The following is a 25,978-nucleotide window of genomic DNA, read 5'->3' as shown; positions in this document are numbered from 1 at the left end:
GGATTTTTTGGGGAAATGGGGCGCAATTTTTAACAAAAGGCGTCCTCCCCCCCCCCCCCCCCCTTGCAGCCACGCACGTGTTTTATACAGGAGGCACAATGCATCATAACGCCATCCAAGCTTCAGTAGTGTTTGTATGGATGGTTTGTTTATTCTGCAAACAGGAAGGAGGAAATCATTGTGTGTTGTAACTTCCATAGCGGTCCTGAGTGAGTCGGTTGAGTGATGCAAGTTTCTCATGAATGGTTTATAGGAGAGCTATTTATTATGTGGAATGAGAAAAAAAAAAAAAAAAAAGGACTTCAATTTGAGACGTTGGTTGTTACGTTTGGGACAGTTTAAAGTAGAATTACGGACCGTTGCGGTACACTGAGGAAAGCAGTTTATTTAGAGCCCTGTGGTTAACCGAAGCCTTCACTTTGTCCAGTTGTGGGACTGAAGCCAAAGTGTCTCCACACCAACCTCTCACTACCTTGTTTGAACTCTTTGTGTTTGTGTTGTTGTGACTGTTGAGCCAATAAAGGAGTGAATCTCTCCCGTGTAATTGGCTGTATTTACATGCACGCTAATATTCCACTATTATTCCTATTATGTAAACAAACTATTAAGAATATTGTCTTTTTTAGGAGTAAGGGCAAAAAAAAAACTGAATATTTGTTGCATTTAAACGTAGTCGTTGACTTTTGACTCAAGTGTTCAGCTAATTCAACCAACCCTGGCCGGCCTACTTCAGCTGAGCTGACTCCTCTGTACTGGCTTTAGCTGCTTTGGTGAGCAGACTCGATTCTGGATTCACAACTGTGTTAGAAATGCTACCGAACCCCAGTCTCACTCTTCCAACGGCGCAGAAACCTCCCGGTCCCGAGCGTCGCTATTCTCGCTCAGCGCTGCACCGCTGCAGTGCTTTATATCTAAATAATGCAGCTTTTGTAGTTACATGCATGAGGAGGAAGGAAAAGTGTCTTATGTAACCGCTGAACCTGCCGATCCTCTGCCTTCAGCCCCGACGAGCCGTGACAACAAGACGGCCTCCTTCTCTTTGTGCAACAACACAAACGGGGCCCGGCCCGGGTTTCTGAAACCCGGCTGGACGACCTCGTTCCTCCTCGAGCTGCCGTATAAGGAATGGCATGCACACCTGCTTGTTTTTCAGACGGGGAATGCCACCCCTTGCCACGCCTCAGTGCTGTAACCAGGCTTTGTTTTACCAGGCCTTCAGCCAAGAGTCGCCATGACATGAGCGCGCTCTCCCCTCAGCCCGACGTGAACTGGGAGTGAACGCAGCTGGCACCGCTGCTCACGGCACAGTGAGAGTAGCACCACAACCCAGGCCAGTGCTGGGGTTTAGAAGGAGAAGATAACAGAATTAAAGCAGGTCAGGGAATTCATTTATTTACCTAGAAGCCTTTTTAGTTAAGTAGAAACTGCTCTTCCTGGGGTTTCCATACGACGACGCTTCATCACAATGAAAAATCAAATATGTTTTCAAAAGACTTCTATGTCTTTCTTGCTTTTTCACCTTTCTACAAACATCACAATATTTAACCCATTAACCTTCTTTAATTGCTTCATTTAGGTTTTTATAGCGTTTTAGCCGCTCACTGTAAAGTGTCTCTGTAGCTGTGAATCACTTCCTGACTGCGTTGCCGGCGGGTTCGTCTGGAAGCTCGTGGATCCGACTTGGCGTTCAGAGCGAGTTAGTCAGATACATTTCAAGGCAGCGCCGTGACCAGACTCTCCAGACCGCTGTGAAGCTCTGATGGCTGACTCAGTCAGACCGGTGACCTGATTCCAGTTTGACCTCATCTGAGCAGATCAAACCCACTGCTGATCCACCGCAGGTCAAAGAGAGAGAGGAAGTGTGTTTGTGACCTGAGGGCTGCACACGTCCGGATCCTTCATACTGCGAGTTATTACCGCTGTCTACACTCCTTAAACCGGGACGTGTTCTGCAAGACGTTAACGTCGGTAACTTCACGTTTCTCTCTGTGAGGAAACGCTGAGCCGGGGAAAAAACCCAGCCGACAGAAGAACATTTTTGGCTTTGGTGACCTTTGACCTCCCAGTGTTGACAGCTCCGAGTTGGAGGCAAAAGTGGAGGGAGGCTGAGAATAACCAGGAAGTGTTGATAGCTCACACACACACACACACACGGTGTTTACGTCAAGCATAGGTGGTATCTGGGGTGAGTGCAGAAACTTGAACACAAACACACACAGTGAATTCCTCTGGTCTGATAGATGCAGTGTGTGTGTGTGTGTGTTAGATGCAGTGTGTGTGTGTGTTTTTAACTGACTCCATTATATCCGGTGAGCAGGAATCCCAGCCAGCCTGCTTCAGACTCTGAAGTGAAATTAGATCCACTCAGCGGGTGTGCTGATCACAAGAGATAATGATGGTGGTAATCTTGGATAATAACCGTCTTTTGTACACACTGGCAGGTTTCAAGGAGAAGAAGTTACACCCAGATTTCCTCTCTGGGAGCCTCCGAGTTTGAAGCTGCTCTTCTCTGTTTTAAATGATTGTAGTTGTTCTGCGTTTGGACTGTTGGTCGGGTAAGATATTCGAAGCTGAATGTCTCGTATCCAGGAAAACAAACGTCAATAAGGGAAAAGAAAGGTGTGCTGTGGTTTAAAGGAAATACACTTCTTCTTATTTAAACAATGTCGGAAACTGAGAGTCGAAGAAAATAGAATAGAAAATGTCAGATGGCTTTCTATCAGAACTCACAAGTCCCATGCACCGATGAGCCCAAATAATGCTTGAATACGCACTTGTTTTTCAGCAGCTGATGCGAGCGTGAAGCCTCGTGTGTCGCCTGTTTTCAGAACAAGCGCTGACTGAACAGAACGTAAACATCCACGCTACTCCAGCATATAGGAACATTAAATAAACTTCACGATACTCCTCAAACCTCCTGAAGAGACATAATCCAGCAGATTTGGCAGCGAGTTGCTCTCACAGGCTTCACTACATTTCCGACATACCTTGCATACTTTTTTTTTGCTACTTTCTCTGAGAGGAAATCGTCGTACCCGCTGCTTTGATTGTCATACATGGTTTCATCTGTACTCCGCGGCTTAAATATGTGTACAGTTTTATTTTCTTACAGTCTCGAGTTATTCGAGACAAGCCTGAAATCTGAGGGAGCCTGTCCAAACCAAGTCTCGGGTTATTCGGGACTAGTTGAATCAAATCTGAGAGGGCAAGTACAAGACGAGCGTCAAGTTATTTGAGAGTCCATGTCAATTCACAAATTATTCGAGAAAATTTAAATTCAAGTATATTTTGTCTAACTATAGTCCAAGTCTAAAGCTCTTGTTTGTGGGCATTTACATTTTACAGAGATAGCGGCAAGTGACCTGTCAATCACAGTAAGCCCCGCCCTGAAGCATACTCCTCTTTACGGTCTATTTGACTCTAAATGGACCGTCATTTACTAAATGAACATCATGCTGTATTGAAGAAGACTTGAAACTAGAGATTGAGACCATAAACTCATGTTTACAATGTTTACTGAGGTAATAAATCAAGAGGGAAGTAGTCATTTGCACGTTTTTAGACACTTCCTCATCGGCTTCACTCGGCAGAACCAGAGGTTGCTGCCTGGTCTGATCACCATCACTGGTTTGGACCAATTTGGTGTTTAGATAATGGTTCTGCTTGTTAGCTTGCTGAGTATCTGCACAGCTAGTCCTCTCCAGCTCAAACTTTTGTTGAGCGATATCTCTCTGCAATGGATTTCTTTAGTGGATTATCCTGGCACCACATGAATCTTTGTATCCTAAATCTGGCTCATAAGCCAGAACACAATATACGGTTGTTGTAGTTATTATCTTGCCCTGAAAAAGGATTCCTCCAGCATGGCGGCGTTCCCCTCGTAGCTCTTGGAGAACTCTCTGCAGACGTTCTGCGATGAGACAGACTTGATGGTTGGCGAGGACTTCCTTTGTTCTGCTCCTTCCTCCTCCTCCTTATCCTCCTCATCCTCCTCAGCTCTGCTCTTGAAGGCTTTATGTTGTTCTAATTAAAGTCTTGTCGGCTTCAGAGGAGGACGCGTGTTGCTCCCCGAGGGGAAGCAGTGAGTGGGCTAGGGACTTCGTCACGCCGCTATTCCTGTTCATCCCAAAGCCTTCCCTTCCCCCCCCCTTCGTCTTGCCCAATCGCTGCCTCTCGCTTGATCCCTGTCCCTCTGTACCATATCAAAAGGCCTCCTCCCATCATCCTCTGTCTGGTTTACACCTCCCCTCCTTCCATCCGTCTCTTCACCTCCGTTGTGAAACCAAAGCCGTGGAGTTTGGCGTCGCGACGGCGTGGGAAGCTCGGCTGCGCCAAGACTCCTTCTTTGCAAAAATAGAAACGAAGAGAAAGGAAGATTGAGGGAAATGCGAGCTTGTTGCTGTAACGAGCTGAGGGCTGATCATACTGAGGATCTTTGTTTTCGTCCTCCTTCCAGACTCGGTTATCCCCGACGACGATCCCGATGTTTCCCTCACAGCTACTTGCTGCGCCACAGAGATAAAGAACGAACAAATAATGCCATAATGCCATTAATCAATCAGACAGTCGGTGCATCCAAACATGCTAAGTTACTAATTTACTTATTTATTTTTGCCTCACACAATTCAATGACGGCCAGACAAAGGCCACGCCGAATCATTTCTACTGTTGTGTAAACACCTGAACCAGGTTATCTCACTCACGCTATCGTCGTAACACGACTCGGCATAACTCGCCCACGACAGATTAGAGCTCACTCACCCACCAGACGAAGGCCGTTGCAAAAATGTAAAGTATCCTCGAGCTGTGTTGAATGGTTGAGTGGAGGATGTGAGTGCTGCTGGGAGGCGAGGACAGAACAGGACATAAATGGTGAAAATAAAGATCTCACTGGTGAAAGGCTGAAGTTGCACTAAATGAAATGATGCTTAAATATCAATATGGGACCATTTTTAGGTGGATGTCATGAGAAAAATAGGTTTCATGAAATCTTAAGTAAAGAGGCATTTTTACAACCTTGTCACCTTCAAGTGCCTTCATCATTTCAAGTGTTGATTGTAAAGAGAAACGTTATTTCTTATAAGGAAATAGACCAAAACACATTTTACTTATAAATAGACACGTGTGTCCTTATATTTGATCAGAGCAGGGCGTTTCACGGTGCACGAATGAAGCTCGTCGGTGCTCTCTGCTGGACAAACTGTCATAAAGACCTCAAACACACACACACACACACACACACACACCTAGTTAAACAGAATGCTGGCTCGAACATCGGTCCTTCATGAAGGTTTTGTGGTTTTAGAGAGGTGTTGACTCAACTGTGTGGTTTTTGGAGGCTGCAGTTTTTTGTGCCGTTCACTATTGCTTCTAAACGTTTTGTTTGTCACTGCATTTTTATTAGGTTGAACTTTCATTCCATATCCAACTCTCAACAGAGGTGAGAAGAAACACGAGGTGGCTCACTCCTGAGCTACTTCCATCATCTTTTAAAAACAACAACAACAATGTGATTTATTCTTTTTGATCGGGCAAGTGAGTCGATAGATTTACTCGCCCAAGCGATCCTTGTTGTTGAGCCCTGAGTCATGTGATGGATGAATATTAGTGATCAGTTTAAGATGTTTCTTGACTACTGATCACTTTTGGTTCAACTTCTACTGAGCACTGGGAGCTCCTACCCAACCTAACCCTACATTAGTGGAACCCTACCATGGATGTGAAAGCTTTTCCCTGAGAGTGAAGAACGACTCAGACAGACCCCCCCCCCCCTCTCTATCTCAGCAGCTTATCCTCCCTTCACCCTCTCATCTCTCCGTCTCTTCATCTCCTCCTCTCCAGCTCCCTGGAAGAATAATCCTCTCACTGCTCCAGATTTAAGCAGCGGGAACCCCCCCCACAGGACTCTTCTAAAAATTGCTGCAACATTAATACGGCGTCAGCGAGGGGTTTTTCCGAGGCGGAGCGTTGTGGTTGTGGAAAGCGGTTAAATGGAGTTCCAGAGTCTCGGATGACTGTATTATGCAAAGGGAAGAGACACAGTTTGACCTTTTCCTTCGATATACAGACAATACTTGTAAAGAAACAAAGATTTATAAGCTTTCACCAGTGTTTTTACATGTTTTAGCCCATTTACTGCAACTCATCGCTGCTTATCAATTTCCAAAATGTCAATCTTTACATTGATTTTATTCTTTCCAGGCAGCTGTTTGAGTCCATTCATTTCTATGAAAGTCAACTTGCAGAGAATCTAGTGTGTCTGAGCAATTCCAAGTCCAGAAGTTATTTGAGGATCACTGGATGGATGACGGAGGCTGAGCACTACTTTCATTGGTGATGAAGACGAAGGTTGAATGTAACTAAAATGAGTACTTAATAAGTCCCACTGAAACAAAAGTTAAAGCGTCATCAGCTGTACAGCGAGTATCCGCCGGTGAAACGGAATATTTGAGTTGCGTTCAGTCACGAAAGATTTTAATCAAATCCTTCGCATTTGATTGGACTGTTGAAAAGTGGGCGGGCTTAGAATTTACCACGATTCGGAGCTACATGGATGTATAATGAGAACTGGAGGCGCCCCGATCACTCCCATGAACTCAGTGGCGCGTGACGCACTAAAGTTCGACTATCCGCAGCGATTGGCCCATGAATCACGTTTCCTTTAACCCCGCCTCCCAGCCTTACAAAAATACAAAAATTATTTTTTTAAATTATGTATTGTATTTTGCATTTTTAATTTCATCTCTAATTTAAGTAACAGTTTGATTGCTTTTCTTTTTCTTGTGACGGAGTGTTTACACACTTTTAGTGAAGTAAAAAACCTGGTTACTTCCTCCACCACTACCCTTTAACTTTCATCCGAACCTCTTAAGATCTGAAAGCACTTCAGCCCAGCTGTCAGCAGCAACACTTCTAACACCACTAAAATCATTTCTGCATTTCTCTCACTAAAACGTGAGAGAGACCGCCACGTTAGTTGGTGTTGATTTGTCGTGTCCGCTCAGCTTTCTGTCCTCCCACGCTGCCTGTCCAGCAGGACGGAGGTGTTGCTCCTTTCTTACACTTTCTCTCAGATGGGAAGATGTCGACTGCAGCAGCAAAACCCTCCACAGCAGCTCCTCGGGGGAACGCACAGAAGTGCATATTGATTTTAAATACAGAAATGAACTCTGGAAAGTGGTATCCATAAGAACAGACATCGGTATAAAGGAGACTTCGAAGAACACGGGCGTCCCGCTCACTTTTTAAGTTGTGCTTGCAGACGAATCGATTGGTCTATCTCACTGTCAATCAACACATCAATAGCTCTTATCCTTTACCGTTTTATGACTTTGATATTATGATAAAAAAACAATGAATACTTCAAATATGCAATACAAGCACACAACATACTAACAATGATATAAATACACTGTTACTGTTAACCAGCTCACAAGTAGTGTTGAATGACTATTTGACATTATCCTTTTCATGTTAAATTGAGTTATATCATCAAGTGTCCACAGCTTCACTGAAATACCAACCAGTACAAAGTGTAACTGGACATCCTGGGGAAACTTCACTGGGAACCAGTTCCATCATGTCGTCTCAGAAGTAGATTTATTTATCTCAAACTCCTTATTAGAAGCCTCCTGTTTATTAATAAACCTTCTCTCTGTGCAGCTTTTATGAACCAAAGCGGCACATTTTGCATTTCTGTGATCTGAAGTGGAGCACCGACTGGTTCTAAAAAGGCTGATGGGAATTTTTAACAAGTGGGTTACCCAGTTAGTCCTGCATTCAGAGTGAAGGCACCTCTGAGGGGCTGCCCTCCCTGACCGATAGTTCCTCCTCTGAAACTCAACTCCTCTCCCTGAGTTTAAATACATATTTCTGTTCTGAGCCACTGAAACAAAAAACTCTGATCAATTCATGAGTTGTTCCAAACTCTGTCTGGTTCTTACGGCCACACAGGAAGTGGTTGATTAGTTCTGGTTGGTTTTGAGTAAATAGAATGAAGGAGAAATGGGTGTTTGTAGTTAAGGATAATCAAGCAGGTAACACGAGGCTCCCTCTGGTTTCTGATGGGATTTAAAGTCTTTATTTTTATATCCTGGGATTTAGATGTGCGGAGAACATGAGGGTAATTAGTTTACAGCAGAATGTGCTTTCCAACCTGTTTCACAGATTCACTGCATCAGATGCGTTTCAGCTTAACTGGACTGGAAACCAGAGTGAAAAACAACATGATTAAATCAGAGAAGAAGAGAAGTTCGAGGTCATCAAAGCGCTTTAATAGAAACCCGGTTTAAAGCCTCGTGATTGCAGCGTCGTCACAGCGTGACCTGACCTCTGCTATCGATTAGTTTCCCTGCCTCCACGTTCAGCTCTGTGAAGCCTTTGACTGGCTGCTGAGAAAACATGACATTCAGATGTTTCAGTAAAATCTATAATTATGAGAAAAAGACTCCCCCGGCACGCTGCAGATGTCCTCCTACACAGAAGCTCCTTAAACATCGCCCTTCCCCTCCGACTTCACCGTCATCACAGGACGATGTAGTCACCGCAAGAGTACGACAGCTAGACTGACTTAAACTCAATGAACCAGGAGGGAACGGGAATAGGACTTGTGTAATTAAATCATAGGGATTAAATGAAACTTAAATGCCAACATTTCTGTCCATTTAACTTTCTTAACAATGCCACTTCCTCTACTCACTGATGAACTGTTTGCCTCCGTTTTTCCATACTTGATGCAACATGCTGCTCTGATTTATTGTACAATTTGTAGAAAGATCAGTCTTTGTCTTTCGTCAGACGCGGCGCCTCTGCTCTTATTCTCTGACGGTCTATATGTTCTCAAACCTCTACGTCAGCACGTTGCAATAATATTAATGGACAGAAAGGAGATTAAAAACGGTAGCTAAAGCTGTGAGACAAATGGAGTGGAGTAAAAACTACAACATTTTCCCCAGAGATGTAGTAGAGGAGAAGTATAAAGTAGCATCATACTGAAATACTCAAGTACAACTTCCATGTACTTGTACCTTACTTACAGTACCTGAGTGAATGTACTTATACATTGCACAGCTGTCGATTAGTCAATTAATAAACTACACAGTCACAGAGATGAAAACGACCAGAGCGCATGCGCAGTCACAAGATATTTGTGTTTGTGCGTTATGTTCCCCAAAAAAAGGTTTGATCTCTGTGACTGCGGGGAGTCATCTCCATGTTCAGCTCTGTGTGATCAAACGGAGAGCTCCGAATAAAGTTTAGCGTCATCATCTCTGTGAAATTCAGATGCAGTCGCCTCGAGTGCGGAGCGACCCAGTTATAATGTGTGTTTGACATGAATGAGGGGCTGAGTGTCCTACTTCCTCGTGTGGGTGGGGGTGGGGGTGGGGGTGGGTGGAGAGGGGGTTTAGTTTGCAAACATGCAGTCCAGTCAGTTATTGTGTGAAATGGTCTGGAAGTGACGCTCACCAAGCAGAGCAGCGGCCTGCAGCGTCCGTTCTGCTCCGATCAAAACAATGAATCGCACTTTCATGTGTTCACTAACTGGTCCTCCTTTTTCTGCAATATTGTGAGCGTTGAAACAACTATTTTCACCATTAATTGTTTAGGTTTTGTTGTTTTACAGGTTCAAGTGAGCAGGAAAAGTCTCAAAATGTTCCTTATTTTCTGACATGTCGGAAGTGCCAAAAGCTGCAGTTCCTCAAATGGTCACTTGAGGGCCGGCTTTAGGCAACAAAGCTACTTAAAATAACTACAGAAGTACTGTTACTGAAGTATGCAAAACGCGTTTCAAACACATCAACATTGACTTCTCATCCTTCATCATCGTTTGCGCTCTATTTATGCAGACTGAGACCAGCCTGGTTAGCATGCTAATGTTTGCAGATTGGCAGTAAACACAAAGACACATTGTATTGTCATTAGTTCTGCATGTATTTGATCATAAATAGAAGTATTGGACACGTTGAAAAAGGTTGACATGATGACGGTGCAACATGAACGTCGCTGCAGCTTTCTGGAACCGTTTGTTTTGAACTCAACTGTTAAATATATAACAGCTGACCTGGTTTTTAAAGCGACGGCACACACAAACAACGGTCATATGGAGGAGCAGGAGCAGAGCTGGGTTGAACCTCTGGGGTAAAGAAGGGTTTCAGGATGTGACGTCAGCACTGATGTCATGAACACAGCTGGGTAACAGCTGCACACAGAGCCTGCAGCGCCCGAACACACAGTGAACTCACGGTCATGGACGAACCTATTTCATTGTTTTAAGACCACAAAAGCTTTAAGCTGCTTTACATGTGTCTGATGTATGACTCTGACCAAACTGAACTAAGACGTAGACACACAAAGTCGTAGCGCTCAGGGTTTCTGTTCTCCCACTAGTTGACCTGGACTCCGAGACGGTCACATGTCGTCTGTTCCCACGCTGCTTGCTGAGTCGCCTCCTCACGTCCGACCCGCGTCTGAGAGGAGACGTTAAGACGGATCAGACATATAGACGTGTTAGTCGGTCACAAGTAACGTCTCAGTCCCTGTCCCATTTCCCAGGAGGCTTTGGGGCCCTTGGATACCCGCTGACCTGACGGAAGAGTAAGCTCTTATTGTAAGATGCTCAGTTTACACACACAAGCTTTTTCCATTCAAGGAACGTGGACGGATACATGAATATGTACTTGTAGAAAAAAAAGGTTAATTATAAACATAATGATACATTATTCAAGTAAAATGGTCATAATACAATAATTACTAACTAACTAATGTAAACATGCGTCTTCTTCAATACAACATGATGTTCATTTAGTAAATTATTATCTCATTTAGATTAAAATAGACCATAAAGCAGCGTATGCTTTAGGGCGGGGCTACATTGTGATTGACAGGTATACAGGCGTCTCTGCGTCGCTCCTCCTCAGTCCAAATATGGTCACTTCCGTTCACTGGTTGCAAAAAACCAAGATGGCGACGACCAAAATGACTCACTCGAGACTTCAAAACATCAGTCCACAAACCAAAGAGTCCACTTGTTGTGTACAGTCTGTGGTTATGATGCACAGAAAGGGACTCTTGTGATGTTGCAGATGAATAAGGGAGTGTTTGGATGAAGTTAGAATTTGTGAGTTGTTTTAGTCTTCATGGTCCTTCACAACGCTTCTCCTCAGAGAAGTCACACACCGTTCACTAAACCACCGCCGCTGCTTCCCCCCGTTCAAACCAAAAAATTATTCTCTGTTTTGTTGATTGAATGATTTTATTTTGGTTTCTCACCCTCATCCTCATGTTTAATGGACTCTAGATGTTTTTATCGAACCCCCTCTGAGGTTTTGTGGCTTTCGCTGCTTCTTAGCCTCACGCAATTAACTGCACTTTGGTGTTTGATAGAAAACACGCAGCAGGGATCCAATCTTATGGACTGAAGTGATAAAAAAGACGAAGCGTGGTGTTCACCGTTCTGTCTGTCCTCCGTCATCAGTCGGTGTTTCCTCTGTTCCCTCCAGGCTCAGATCGCCTTCCTGCAGGGGGAGAGGAGAGGTCAGGAGAACCTGAAGAAAGACCTGGTGAGACGGATCAAGATGCTGGAGTACGCCCTCAAACAGGAGAGGTGAGTACGCACACACACACACACACACACACATGCTCATGCAACTATAAATCCTAAATCAAGCCCTTAATATATTCTTGCTTTGTTTTTGGGCAATTCACAATTTTAATCTTTTTAATTTTTTCAAAATTCAGAAAAATCTTTTCTTTCCGATTCAAAGTTTCTTTTTAACTGAAACTTGTTGGTAAGATCACTTCATGTGTTGTGTTTCAAATGTGCTTCATTAGGTCAAAAAACACAAGAATACGCTTCAAAAAAGAAGAAATAAATAAAAGAAAACATGTTTATATTACAAATAAATAAAGGAAAATAATAATTATTATTATAATAAATTGAATAATAAAAAAACAACAAAAAACAGTATAAGAATATTGACAGCATACTTGTATAACTTCGCCTACTTATCAAAGAACTTCATTGTTTTGTTGACGATAATCAAAACGTATATAATCGCTGAGGTCCAACCTCAATAATCTAAAGTGTGACGTGGAGTTTAAAGGAATTAGAGTGACTCTGATTTACAAATACGATCAGTGTGAAAATTGATCCCTGCACCTCAAAGAGCGGTTTATCCTCTTATGGGATTATTAGTCATAAATCACATAATCTGGCGACGGATTTTCACACAGTTTGGCAGCGTTTGATTGGCAGGTCTGGATGCTGTTCACTGAAGCGTTTGGAAGAGGGGTGTTGTGGGAAAACTATTAACGGACTTCATTAAGGACGTGACGGGACACTGCAACTCTCTTGGTTTAGTGTTAGCAGCACTTTAATCCAATACGTTTATTGTGTAAATAAAGAATAACAATGTTCTAACATCTAAATAAAGCCAGTGAGGCCTGCTCAGACGTTGTGATAACCAATCTGTCTCCCTCAGGGCCAAATACCATAAGACAAAATATGGGACAGAACTGAACCAGGGAGAGATCATACCTCCAAGTTATGATTCAGGTAAGACAACCCTCTCTCCTCTCTCTGTCAATGATACTCTGCTGACATGTCCCGAACATTCAAGTGACAGCTCCCACAAGGGGATGGGCTCACCCAACCTGCAGGGTAAGGCCCCGATCAGACCGAGATCCATTTTTTTCCCCGTTTCCCCGCCTGGTTGCGCAGATTACCTCATTAGCTGTTTTGTCCGACCCGCTTTGCTTTGTTGATCGGGCCACGCTCTTGCTGTTGCTCTGCTGCTGTATTAGGAGGAAAAAAACTATATAGTTCATCACAATTAAAAACCGCTCGTATCAACCTTTCGTACCATCGCGTGTAACGCAGTACAGCGCACCTTGTGCTTGATTTGATTGGCTCCCTGGGCCAAGTGTGACATTGACGAGCGGTGTGACTGAATGAAAATTTTAGAATATTCCTGCTTTTTTTGCGCATTTAAAAAGCGATAGAAAAAAAATGACGCGTGGTAAAAACAGAGGAGCGAACGCCAGGCACGCCGTGCCATGGGTAACGTTGTTTTGCTAGCGATGCGTTTCGAGCGACAGGTCTCGGTGTGACCTGGGCCTTAGGGGTCTGGTGCATTTGCAGGCGAATACAGAGACCTTAGCTTCATCAACTGGCTCTATGGATGTGATACCACGTGTCTCTGTGGCGAGGAAGAAGCTGCAGCTGGTGCAGGAGGTCAAGTAGTCACAAAAAGATAAAGATGAGGAACTTTAACACCAGCACTGTAACCAAACTGCTGTACTGGGATACTCCCACCCCTCCCAGCTGAGTGCCTCTGTGTGTGTGTGTGTGTGTGTGTGTGTGTTTACCACAGAAAGAGACGGTCACCTCTACATGACTGCATCTCACTGTTTGACAAAACAATCTTAACTCAAGGTCCACTTACTAGCTTATTGTGGAGCTTTCAACTGTATCACATGGTCTAAAAACTTCAAGAAGGAACCACGTTTAGGCCAAAAGCTTTGTGTGAAAGAAGCTAGTTGAGGGGGTTCAGATCAGGATGCCTCTTGGACGCCTCCCTGTGGATTTATTCTGGTCACGTCTAATGGGAAGAAGAAAAACACGCTGTGGGGACGTTATTTATCCCATCTGGGGACCCGGCAGGAGGAGCTGGAGGCTGTGGCGGGGGAGAAGGACGTCTGGATGAATGAATGGATGGAAACATGTTGGTGATTCTCTCTCACTCACACAGATGAGGGGAATGACAGTGAGGCTCCCAGTCCTCCAAACAGCAGCCATCAGCTCAGCTGGAAACAAGGACGCCAGCTGCTCAGACAGTGAGTTTACACACACACACACACACACACACACACACACACACACACACACACTAATTTAGACTTCCACTGTGTCATGGGACAGCTGACTCTGTGTGTGTGTGTGTGTGTGTGTGTGTGTGTATGTCTCAGAACCAGAAGCTGAAAGCAGAAGAGTCAATCTTCTTCATGGAGATTAACACTTTTAATGGGAATAAAACCCACTAATCCACTGTGACCAGTTGGAGCCGACGGTGTTGAGATGTAAAATGTGTATAATGTATGTATGAAAAGTGAAAGTACTCGTAGTGTTTGGATTATTATTATACTAAAGTTTTATTTTAGAAGACTGTACATGTACATGTACTGTTTTAGTTTTACTTTAGTTTACTCAGATATTTTACTTCAATAAAAGTAGTAATCTCACAGTGTAGAAATACTCTGTCCTGCATTGAAAATGTATTTAAGTAAAAGGGCCCAGAGCAGTGAACTGCTGTGGATGGGGGCAGCAGCACCTAAAATAAATCAATATCAGTTAAAGTGAATGATATATTAGAGTATATTAGTATTTTCTCCGCTGCGTCTTGCCACCAGACAGCCCTTTCCGAAAGGGAGCCGACAGCAAGATCTGTTGAAGCAGCCATCACTTCAGAACCAGAACCTTTGTAAACAAACCAGAGACGCATCAATCGATCGTCTGCCAATCAAAACTCGCCGTTCTTCAGCTCCCGGTCTTCTATTTATCTATTTTTTTGAAGTGATTTGTTATCTTTATGTCTTTGTAAAAATATTCTGGGTTCATTGGGTTCTCTGTGTGTGTGTGTGTGTGTGTGTGTGTGTGTGGGGACAGTGAATGGAGGATTGTGTGGAAGTGTTGAAGCCTCCTGCGATCGGAGAGGCTGGTACAGAGGGAGGGAGGCCGACCTTCCCTCTCTCTCTCTCTTTGTCTGTCTGTCTCTCTCTCTCTCTCTCTCTCTCTTTGTCTCTCTCTCTCTCTCTCTCTCTGTCTGTCTCTCTCTCTCTCTTTGTCTCTCTCTCTCTCTCTCTCTCTCTCTCTCTCTCTCTCTCTCTCTCTCTCTCTCTCTCTTTGTCTCTCTCTCTCTCTCTCTCTCTCTCTCTGTCTGTCTCTCTCTCTCTCTTTGTCTCTCTCTCTCTGTCTGTCTGTCTCTCTCTCTCTCTTTGTCTCTCTCTCTCTCTCTCTCTCTCTCTCTCTCTCTCTCTCTCTCTCTCTCTCTCTCTCTCTCTCTCTCTCGCTCTCTCTCTCTCTCTCTCTCTCTCTCTCTCTCTCTCTCTCTCTCTCTCTCTCTCTCTCTCTCTCTCTCTCTCTCTCTCTCTCTCTCTCTCTCTCTCTCTCTCTCTCTCTCTCTCTCTCTCTGTTAACAAACACACTAGATGCTATTGAGAATTAAACCTCCGCTGCTCTCGGGTCAGCCGGGTCCTGCCTCTCTTGGTGTCTCACGGTGAAGTTACAGCACAGAGATTAGTTTAAACATCTGTTTGGACATCTGGATTCTCATTGGACATCGCCCACCTTAAAGGGTAAACTTTAGCATTTTGTCATGTGAGACGAAACAGAGCTTTGTCTTTGATTTGTCTCATGAAATAAAGTGCTAACATTTCTAACATGTATGATGATGTTAGTTTCTTGCACTCAAATGAGTTTCTAATAACTCACTTATTGTCGGTTGAACGAAACCATCATTTGAAAGCCAACTTTTTGGCAAACATTGTGCGTTTTCTTCCTCTGTGTGCATGTTGTCAAACATTGACTGGACCGATTACAGGGAGGACAGTCGGTGTGTCTTCGTTCCTGGACGTGGTAGCATTGCCCTTTAAGGGTGCCGCTCCATTGATATAACTGTAGTGTTGTGTAGCTCAGCCGGTACAGCAAGGCACCGACGCTGCAGGAGGAAGAGACTGAAAAACAGAATGAAGAGGAGCTCTCAGGGAAAAGGGGAACGTTTAATAACTCCAATATATTCCATGACTTATAGTATGTGGATACTGATTGTTCCTTTTCTTCCCCCTGAGCCTCCTCTGATCTGTCTCCTGTCTCTTGTCTCCACTCTCAGATACCTGCAGGAGGTCGGATACACAGACACCATCCTGGATGTGAAGTCTCAGAGAGTGAGAGCGCTGCTCGGTCTGACCGGAGACTCAGGGGAGAAACCTTCAGAGAGGAACGCCGAGCCGATGGTCAACGGCACCGAACCGTCCTCCCTGAAGGACGGCGGCATGCTCAGGTATGAGATGAGACACTGGTTTGTTTTCTCTTTGCTTTTTTATCCACGAGACTCACCTCCTCTCTTCGCTCTCTCCTCCCAGTAAACCCGACATGTCGGACTCGGCCACCGTGTTGGAGGCCTTTAAGTTCATAGAGAGCGCTGCAGCAGAATTCAGCGACGAGGATGAGGAGGAGGACAGCGAAGGAAGGGACAAGACCATCTTAGACCTGGCTACAGTAAGACATTAACACACTCTTTGGCAAACTAATGCTGTGAAGCCTCACAGTGATGTTTTAAAAATCAGGTGTTCAGCTTTGTTATGAAGCATCTTCCAGCTGATCCAAGAGTCTTTTTAAAGAGTTTATTCATCTGAAGAAGAGGAGGATTTTATCAACACATAAAGGAACATTTCATCCTTCAGTTCATCACAAACATTCAACATCAGCATTTCGTTTCCCATCGGATGTTGTCGATAATAGGAGACAGATTTTCAATATTCTTCCTCATTTCTTAAACTTTTACCAGATGGTGAGGAAGAAACAGTCGTCCACTCCTTCCTCCACGACCTCGGACCTCAGCGACGACCCCGACACGGAGGAGGCTCTGAAGGGTTTCGATTTCTTGGCGAGTCCAGACGAGCTGGACGGGTCACCGGAGTCCAGGAGTGGGGAGGACAGCGGAGAGTGGGGTGAGAAAAGGGGGCACGTTTAGATGAAGGGGTTTTCAATCATACGTGTGAAGGTGTTGAAACCAAATGACCGCAGGTTTCTGTGATTGGTTGGAAATGAAATCCAGAGGACTTTTAGACACGGCCACCCTGATGATCTGAGTCCTGAAGCAGCGTGGGATCATGGACTCACCACCACTGCTGTCATTCCAGTCATCTTCTCACAGTTAAGAGTCCTTCAGTGTTCATCGTTCAGGAGGTTTTCACCGCGGAGGTGATTAAAACCGGGGAAAACAGCGTTCGCTCAGCTTGTTTCTCTGCTAAATTGAGATCCAGACGTCCGATAACTAAAATCCTTCATCCGGTTAAAACATGAAGTTAAAACCATCCAAGCTCTAAAAAGTGTATCGTAGAAATGTGGATTAAACCTGCACAGCGCTGACGCTGCACAAAGGGGATGTGACGACATTGACGTGTGACCAAATGAAAGCGGACGTTAAAATTTGGGATTTCTCTGAGTTTTAACGTCTTCTGAGATGGAGTAGAATCTACAGGAGTATTCTGTGGAGTAGGTCCGGCTGCTTCGTGTAGAATTCTAATTAATTAAATGATCTCAGAAGGAATATGTTTGTGAGCTGCAGCACAAGGCCGACGCATTTCCTCTCAACAGTAAATCTATAAATACAACTCTCTTTACAAAATAAAGTTCCCGGCTGGCGACCCGGCAGCCCCCGCAGTTTACTCAACAATCCTCCATTTTCTACTGTTTCCTAGCAACGCATTCAGTGTCGTTCGGCGAACAACAGAGAAGCACCCCCCCACCCACGCAGTCGGTGATTCAACACTTCACGGTCCAGATAGTTGTAAAGGAGTGCTGACTCACCACACACTCAGGGGCGAGGAGAACCATCTTTGTAGATTTCCTCTGACCGTCCTCTGGTGCTGCCGTTGTTTGGAGTCTTTTCCCTCCACAGTTTAAAACCAGTCTCAGGCCGCGTGCCGCTGCCTTATGAAACACGCTTGTCGTCTCTGACTCTGAAGGCTTTTTCTTCTTGAACCCCACGCCGCCTCCGCCACCCAAACGCATCACTCGCCCCGGGCTGCGAGGACGGATGATGAGACCCATTGTTTATCACGGCAGCAGCAGATCCTGCAGACTCCCGCTCAGTGTTGTTTCTGCAAGTTTCTCATCTTTGGATCTGCTCTTGTGCCCTCTGATCTGCAAAAAAAATATTAAAAAATCACGGAGCCTTGGAGAAAAAAAAACAGAATTTAACATTTAAAAAAATCTTTGTCTCAAAACCGTCCGTGATAGACATGTGATCGTTTTGGTGAAATGGTGTTTGCTTCCCTGTTAATGGGACAGTTCAGGTGCTTTGAAGTGTGGTTGTATGAGGTACTTCATAGTCCGTGTATTACCTACAGTAAGGTGGAGTTTGTAGAGACAGCACGGGAGCAAAATAATGTCCTGCTGTGGACGAGGTTAGCAGCAAAACATATTCTAGACACCCAAAAAGAAAAGGCTCATCTAACTGAGGGCCCCAGCCTATGAAAGGACCTGCTGGAAGACCTGAGGGTAGCAGAGAGAGTTGATATGTGTTCAAAACTCCATCCACTGTATTAAAAACACCTCGTAAGTAGAAGTACCTCATACGACCCCACTGCAGAACAGCAGAATTATCCCTTTAAGGTTTTTGTGGCTTCTTTATGAGAAAGAGTCGCTCTCCTGCGTTAACATCTCACTTCCAGAACTGCAGAGAACCGTCACAGTTTCATTTGGATGCCGGCTGTTCTTTTTTTTTTATTTACTTGTTTGTTATATCTCACTCTGTTTTGTGTCCATTTGTGTTCCCAGTATTCAACAGCGTATTTGTTTCATATGTGTTTGTTTGACACCAGAAGAGACTTGTGTTGGTGTTCCTCTTGTTTCTCTTTGTGGTTAATGAGCGGAGCCTCAGCTGAGTCTAAAAGTATTCATGACGTTTACATGTTTATTAACAGTGTCCGTCCCACATTGCTCATTACGTGGTATTTATATACTAATACAAAAGACACAATACAATTTTAAAGGCTGAAAGTTACAGGAAGTTTATATTGGGTCTTTTTTTTGTAGTTTTGGCCGTCGGTTAGCTGCAAAGGTATTGATTGGAAGTAAAAATGAAGATGAGCATTAATGTTTTAACTGGAGTCAGGAAGTGGTTAGCCTAGCTTAGCATAAAGACTGCATCAGTCCAAAATTTAAAAGAATTCGCCTACCATCACCTCTAAAGCTCACTTTGGACTTGATTTGGACGGACCCAGGCTAGCTGTTTCCACCTGCTGCCAGTCTTTATGCTAAGCTAGGCTAACCACGTCCTGACTCCGTGCATAACACACGAACATAAGATTGATCTTTTCATCTGGCTCCCAGGAAAGAAAATTAATCAGCTTTTTTTTTTTTTTTTTTTAAAGCTATGGTTGGTAATATTCTTCAACAACATTTTATGTTGTGTTTGTTGAAATCTTCATCACATTCCAACAGCAGCAAATGTTCTGACAATGTTCTTTGTGTACGTTCCTGATGATAACTTTGGGGGAGGGGCTTTAGAGGGAGGCCTGACGGGACGGACTGTCAGTGTTGAAGACTTGGCCACTTTCTTGCAAGATTTAGTGACTTTTGGAGCAAGTTGCTGCTTCTTGCTGGGTATTTAGTTTGCATACTCTTGCTAGTTTCTCAACATTACCAACCCGAGCTTTAAGTATTCATTCACATCACAACTGAAAGAATTTTTGGCCAAAACTACAAAAGACCCAGAAACAGGTTGTGAAAATTAAAAACCCTTCCTCCTCATCCCATCTGCCTCAGTAGGTTTGTCAAAGTCAAGTTGGATATGCCGTAGTGCATACAGACACTTATAACAGGTTTCTACCCCACCTTCCTCCTCCTCCTCCTCCTCCTCCTCCTCCTCCTCCTCCTCCCCCTGCTGGCCTGTAGAGAAGGAAGAGTCTCCTCTGGGTGAAGTGGCCTGGGACGTGGACCAGGAACTGATAGCCCAGCTCAAGGAGCGGTACAGGAAGGAGCGCAAGGGCAAGAAGGGGGTAAAGAGTAAGTCCTGTACCAGGCCTGCAGCTCATCCGCTCTCCTCATCCTGCATTTTTATTTTTGTTCCTTTGAATCACTTTGTTTTTCTGTTTTCTCTCCTCTCAGTCTGACACATATTTGATTCAGCATTCTCAGATGTTTATTAGTATCTAGAAAGCCAAACCAATTAGTTCACATTTAGTCACAATAAACTCAGGTAGCTTGTGTTCAGGGTTGTGCAGTCACTTCACTTTTGATCTGTTTGGCTTATTCATAAACATTTAAACATACCAGCACATTTATTCTACCTCACCAACACTACAACCCTTAAAGTCTCACTTTAACCACCTGTTCATAGCTAGACATCTGTCTCTGATCTCACTCTGCTTTGTCTCAGAGTCCCTCGGAGGTTTAAAGGTGTTTAGTGTTGGAGTGAACTAATGTGGACGTCCCTCTATCCTCCCTGTGTCCTCCGCCTCCTCTGTTTTGTCTCCTTTGAGAAAAGCTCTGGTCTTGGTTACGTTTGTGTTCCTCTTTTGATATCCTCGCGTTTCCTTTTATTTTGTAGATCGTAGAATGCACTGACTTTAAACCATCACATTTAGTCTGATCTCTTACTCTGATTCTTAGTGAAGCATTAGAGTTTAAATCCATTTATCAGCACCAGAGAGAGATCCGTCATCCTTTTAATTGTCTTTTCTCGAATTGGATTATGCTGTTGACATAATGGCACAGTCGTGCAGTTTTCTGATATTGATGAATTGTGATGATATTTGGTAACGATATGAGTGCATCTCTAAACATTCCTGTGTGTTTCTTCACTGTCTGCAGTTCACCAAACAGCAGCCGGTACATTTCATCTACGTTTCTTCTTCTTCTTCTTATTTCTGTGTTTACTGTCACGTTGTTTCTCTGGTTTTATTTGCCTTCATCTCCTCTGTTCGATCCTGCACAGAGCTGCTGCTGCTGCTGCTGCATCTTCTGCTTTATTTACATCCTTCATGTTGATTTTATTCTCTTTTGTGACAATATGAACTCATAAGACTTATTTTGCCTCCATTGTGCTGATGACTTTTTTTCCATCTCTCTCCTTTTCTTTACATTGTTCCTCTGCCTTTTTCCTGACTTGGCCTTTCTGTTTTCCTCTTCTGATTCTTGTCTCCTTCTTCTTTTCCCGCTGTCCCTCATCCTCCTCATCCTCCTCCTCCTCCTCCTCCAGGACCAAACCGGTCTCGGCTCCAGGACATGCTGGCTAACCTGCGGGATAATGAGGAGCCCTCCATGCAGACGCCAGTAACGCCCCCCTCCCGCCCCAGTGTACCCAGACTCAATGAGCAAGAAGTGGGGCGCCCTGAAGACGGTAACCTGCCCTCTTTCTGCATTCACTTCTGGTTCTGTGAACCAACTTGTGTTTTCTGCACCGACTTATCATTATTAGTTGGTTATTAATAATGCCATTCATGAAGGTCTTTCTTATCCCCGCTGCCTGTTTTGTCTCCGTAGAGGCGATGACATTCCTGCCGTCGTCTGGGAAGTCGTTCATAATGGGCAGAGTGGACGAGGCGGTTTCTAACGAGCTGGGACTGGGAGAACTGGCCGGACTGACGGTCGCCAACGAGGCCGACAGCCTGGCGTATGACGTGAGTAAAGCAAACCATCAGTCTGACTGTTTACAGAGGATTAGAAGCGAAGAGAACCCACAAAAAACTCTTTAGCAGCCAGACGGCTTCAGAACCGAACTCCAGCCGTCAGGCCTCCCCCTCAAAAACACTAATGAAAAATGATAAATCGCATAAAAAGCTACATGCTTTAATTATTTAAGCATTTTCATTTCAGCTATTCCATTTTATTTTTATCATTTTATTATTATTATTATTCCCATTTTAAGAAATACTTGGAAAAACACTTTTTTAAAGTTTAAAGAGACTTCCTCGAGTCTTGTCGTCCCTCTGAGGAAACAAAACTTTACATTTTTACACTAATTTAACAAAACAAATTCTAACCTGTTACACATCAGTGAGCTTTAGAAACGCTGGTTGGACCAGGCTACCTGTTACCCCCTGTTTCCAGTCGTTATGCTAAGCTAAGCTAACCAGCGGCTGGCTGCAGCCTCATTTATCTACGGACACGTTCATCAACGTCTAATGCTCTGAACCAAAGTGTGTTTCCTAAAATGTTGAACTAGACCTTTAAGCTTTCAACAGTTTTTCAATTGAGTGTTTTTCATTTGAATGTTTTTAATTCACTTTGTAAGGACTTTCAATTTTATTTACCTTTTTTATTTTGTGATATCCGTTTGATCCATTTTAGTTTTTTAGCAGAAAAAGTAAGAAATGACAGCCTAACTTTCTCCCAAACAGCAACAAGTGAGGTCTCCTTTACATTCCAGTTGTGTTGGCAAACATACCTGAGATCAGGAATGTTTGTTGACATTCCTGATCTCCTCTCACTGCTTTAGAGATCTCTGATTATGTAGAGTTGTGTCATTCTGCTTTAAAGGCTACAAACCACCATCATCACGTGGATTCTGCCCCTCAGATCACCAACAACACAGACACTCTGAGGAAAACCTGGAACCCAAAGTTCACCCTGCGGAGCCACTTTGATTCGGTCCGGAGTCTGGCCTTCCACCCGGTGGAGCCCGTCCTGGTCACCGCCTCCGAGGATCACACCCTCAAACTGTGGAACCTCCAGAAGACGGCGCCCGCCAAGAAGTGAGTGTAAAATACATTTAATTCATTCGTACGCTGTAAATACTTCATTTACCTCAACTGCAGTGATCTGAAGCAGTCTGATACGAGAGACGGGCCTTTGTTTCTGTTTTTCTAATCGTATATCTGATCATGTTTTAGTGTTTTCTCTTAATACAAACTCTGTTCTGCGTTTATAATCCTCCAGATGTGCTGCTTTAGACGTGGAGCCCATCTATACATTCAGAGCTCACAGGTGAGATCCTCTTTACCCGTTTGTAAAGGTTCGCAAAACTGTGTACTGCACGTTACACAAGTCATACTCCTTATTACACATCTTTGTTTGAGTATTAAACATATTCTGATATCTTACTCTACTTTACAATTACTTTATAGAAAACAGCTCAATTTACAGGCCAGAGGTTGAGCTCAGCACCAGAACATTCACACAACATTCGAGTTTAAGACACATTTTGGGTTAATTCCATGAAAAAAAGTTAAATAAAATATGAGAAAATTACCAAAAATATAGATTTACTATCAGAATAAATCCATGAGTAATCCTAAAAGTCGAGTCATAATATTCACTTTCGCTCCTTAAAAGTCTTAAAAAAGTTTTTTGTGCAAACAGCACTCGTACATATTATTTAATTTTGATACAGAGATGTTTGGGTACTGGTATGAAACGTTGTTAAAATAAAAGATGTCTCCCCCCCCCCCCTATGTAGCGGTGCTGTGCTGTGCGTCACCATGAGCTCGAGTGGTGAGCAGTGCTTCAGCGGGGGGGTGGACGGTACCGTCCAGAGCTGGAACACCCCCAACCCCAACATTGACCCCTACGACTCGTATGGTACGTCCCAGCAATCATTTAGGACGGCTGTTGCAGGAAGTGTATTCTCGACACCTCACTTTTGATTGTTTTTTTTTTTCCCTGCAGAGCCCTCCGTCCTGCGGGGGGCGCTGTGTGGTCACACAGACTCGGTGTGGGGTGTGGTCTACAGCTCGGCCCACCAGCGCCTCCTCTCCTGCTCGGCTGATGGGACGGTCCGGCTGTGGAACGCCGCCGACACCTCGCCGTCTCTCGCTGTTTTCAACGAGAGAGGAGGTGAGAAACGCAGTGGGTTTGTTACTGTTAGCCGGTAAAGAGATCAGTGTCAACACTTTGGTCCAGCAGGAAGCGATCAGAGGGTGTGCACATTCACGGTCCCCAGTGGATGAATCATGATGACTTCCTGTGGTTAAAATACTAACTTTACTTCAGGACAGGAAATCCTGACAACTCGCTGCAGCGTGATAACAAATTCCACCAAAACATTAAAAAGTATTAATAAAAACCACTAGTCGGAGCTTATTAAGGTCTTCATGAATTTAGCACCGGGTCCCTTTAATACCGGGTTTCGGTTCCCATCCCTGCCTTCTGATAACGTAAAAAAGTGAAAGTCTCTGGTACTAAATGAAGATTTTCTTTTTCTATATATACATTTTGATTTTTCTGATTTGAACAGCGGTGGAAGACGTTTTCAGATCCTTTAAGTAAAAGTACTAATACCACACCGTGAAAATACTCCACCACAAGTAAAAGGTCTGCATTTAAAATTAACTGAAGTTTACTTTTACTTAGTTTGTAAGTAGTGTAATGGTAAAATATGCATTTGAACTTTGTGTCCTCGATGTGAACTCGCAGTGAACTCGAAAACTTACGTGTCATCTATTAAGGAAAATGGCGACTGAAAAAGTAGCAAAACTACTTGCAGAGTGGCAGAACAACTTGTTCCTTGCATGGAGTAAAAGTGCAGACTAAGCAGTAATCAGAACTGGTGGTTGAAAAAGTCGGCTGGATGCAGCAGACAAGCCCTCGGGGGGGCTGCACTTTGAATCTGATTTGTTGCTGTATAAATAAAGGTTACGTATTTTGAAGCTTTTACCACAGACTGCTGAATACGTACTCTGTTGTATGCTCTTCCCTTGCAAGCAAATAAACGGAGAAAAGACAACTTTGAATCTTCTGAAGACTTTATTATTGATTTGTGAACAAAAACTCAGAAATCTTCCACAACAGTAGTATCAGCAAAATGTACGTAAAGTAAATGCTTTGTGCAGTAAAATGTTCTGATCTGATGTTTCTGGATTAATATTACTGCTGCATTATTGTGTATGCTGTAGATGTTGAGGTAATTAAGAAAAACATAATGAAAGAGCTGGAAGAGGGCGTAATATTCACAGTCTTTTCTACCTACTTGAGAAAATGTTCATATTTATATTCACCACTGGATTTGTAACTCGTAACATGCGACATTATTACAAAAATCCCAAAGAATACTCATCACGAAGTACTCAGCCAGTGTATACATTGGTATCTCCACATTTAAACAGTTGCGTTTACTTGATTCATCGGTGTCTCTTTCACACGGTTAACCTCTGCTGCCCGTGTTTGTGTCAGAGCTCGGCGTGCCGACGTCGGTGGACCTGGTGAGCAGCGAGTCGGCTCACATGGTGACGTCCTTCACCACCGGCCACATCGGACTCTTCAACATGGAGACGCAGCAGCTCGTCCTGAAGCTGGAGTCTGCCGGACCGCCAGGTAAATCAACCGACCAATCACACGAGTCCAAACGAGGCGACCTCCATTAATGGAGGGAAAAGATGGTATCTGATCGGATCAGTACCGATCCATCTGAGGCTGAGAAGTCAGATAATTAGACCTCAAGGTTGCACAAACAGCTGAATAACAGACTACTACTACTGAATACAATACTTTTACTTGAGAATTTATACATTGTCGTACTGATCTTTTACTTAACAGGATCTGAACTCTGTTTAAAATGCTTTTGTTCATCTTGTATTGTATTTAGTTTAGTGCAAAATGTCTTTTAAGACGCTATAAAACTGAAAATCATCTTGTCTTTCTTCACATTTCTTCTGTCCACATGACAGGATCAGTCTGGCATTATTCTGTATTTTTATTATGGTCAAAAAATCACTAATGGTTCCTTCTGAAGACGCACATTTTTAAAAACGCAAATATGTAGTTTCATGTTTAAAAAAGGCTCAGTAATTTCCTAAAACAGCTGGTCACTGTAGTTTTTAATCAAACAAACAGGAGAAAAGAGTGCATAAGTTGGGGACTATCTTCAGCGGCGTATGAATCCACATTTGTTGCTCTAGTGTTTGTGACAGCAGGACGGTTTGTGTGCGATTGAGTCAAAATAAACTACAGTGTGTGTGTGTGTGTGTGTGTGTTCATGGTGATGAAGCAACATGTCACCCAGTGACACAGCTCACTGATGTGTTACAATGGAGCTCTACGACACAGAGGAAGAGGAAGTATAAAGCTTTAAAACACACACGATACATTCACTGTTGGTTTGGATTGATGACGTGTTTATTATAATAAAAATATATAACTTTACTTGTACAAAGATAAAGTGAAACCTCTCCTGCAGCGGGTTCCCTTGATGCTTTAGGAGTCTGTGTTTCCTGCAGTGGCCATGAGAGGAAACCATCTCCTCCAAAGTGCTTTCAG

The 25,978-nt window shown here is 43.7% G+C and overlaps 1 protein-coding gene across 4 annotated transcripts in view; it reads left to right on the top strand.

Annotated features, from left to right (window-relative positions):
• The window catches only part of strn (striatin, calmodulin binding protein), a 36,481-nt gene that overhangs the window by 5,105 nt on the left and 5,398 nt on the right, over nt 1-25,978 (top strand). For 2 of the 4 annotated variants that reach the window (XM_031876614.1, XM_031876618.1), the window contains exons 2-15: nt 11,499-11,602; nt 12,480-12,553; nt 13,749-13,833; nt 15,885-16,055; nt 16,138-16,273; nt 16,563-16,725; nt 19,679-19,789; nt 20,985-21,125; nt 21,269-21,405; nt 22,265-22,479; nt 22,664-22,711; nt 23,184-23,305; nt 23,393-23,560; nt 24,896-25,036. In XM_031876614.1, the coding sequence (XP_031732474.1) occupies nt 11,499-11,602; nt 12,480-12,553; nt 13,749-13,833; nt 15,885-16,055; nt 16,138-16,273; nt 16,563-16,725; nt 19,679-19,789; nt 20,985-21,125; nt 21,269-21,405; nt 22,265-22,479; nt 22,664-22,711; nt 23,184-23,305; nt 23,393-23,560; nt 24,896-25,036 (1,816 nt within the window). The remainder of the gene's footprint in view (nt 1-11,498; nt 11,603-12,479; nt 12,554-13,748; nt 13,834-15,884; nt 16,056-16,137; nt 16,274-16,562; nt 16,726-19,678; nt 19,790-20,984; nt 21,126-21,268; nt 21,406-22,264; nt 22,480-22,663; nt 22,712-23,183; nt 23,306-23,392; nt 23,561-24,895; nt 25,037-25,978) is intronic. The other 2 variants (XM_031876615.1, XM_031876616.1) reach the window with 2 other exon arrangements.

This window comes from Anarrhichthys ocellatus, unplaced genomic scaffold, assembly GCF_004355925.1.
Source record: "Anarrhichthys ocellatus isolate YVR2014 unplaced genomic scaffold, GSC_Weel_1.0 scaffold112, whole genome shotgun sequence".
In the NCBI taxonomy this organism is placed as follows: Eukaryota; Metazoa; Chordata; class Actinopteri; order Perciformes; family Anarhichadidae; genus Anarrhichthys; species Anarrhichthys ocellatus.
The sequence above is the reverse complement of the archived record's forward strand: the minus strand, read 5'-3'. Positions and strand labels throughout refer to the sequence as shown.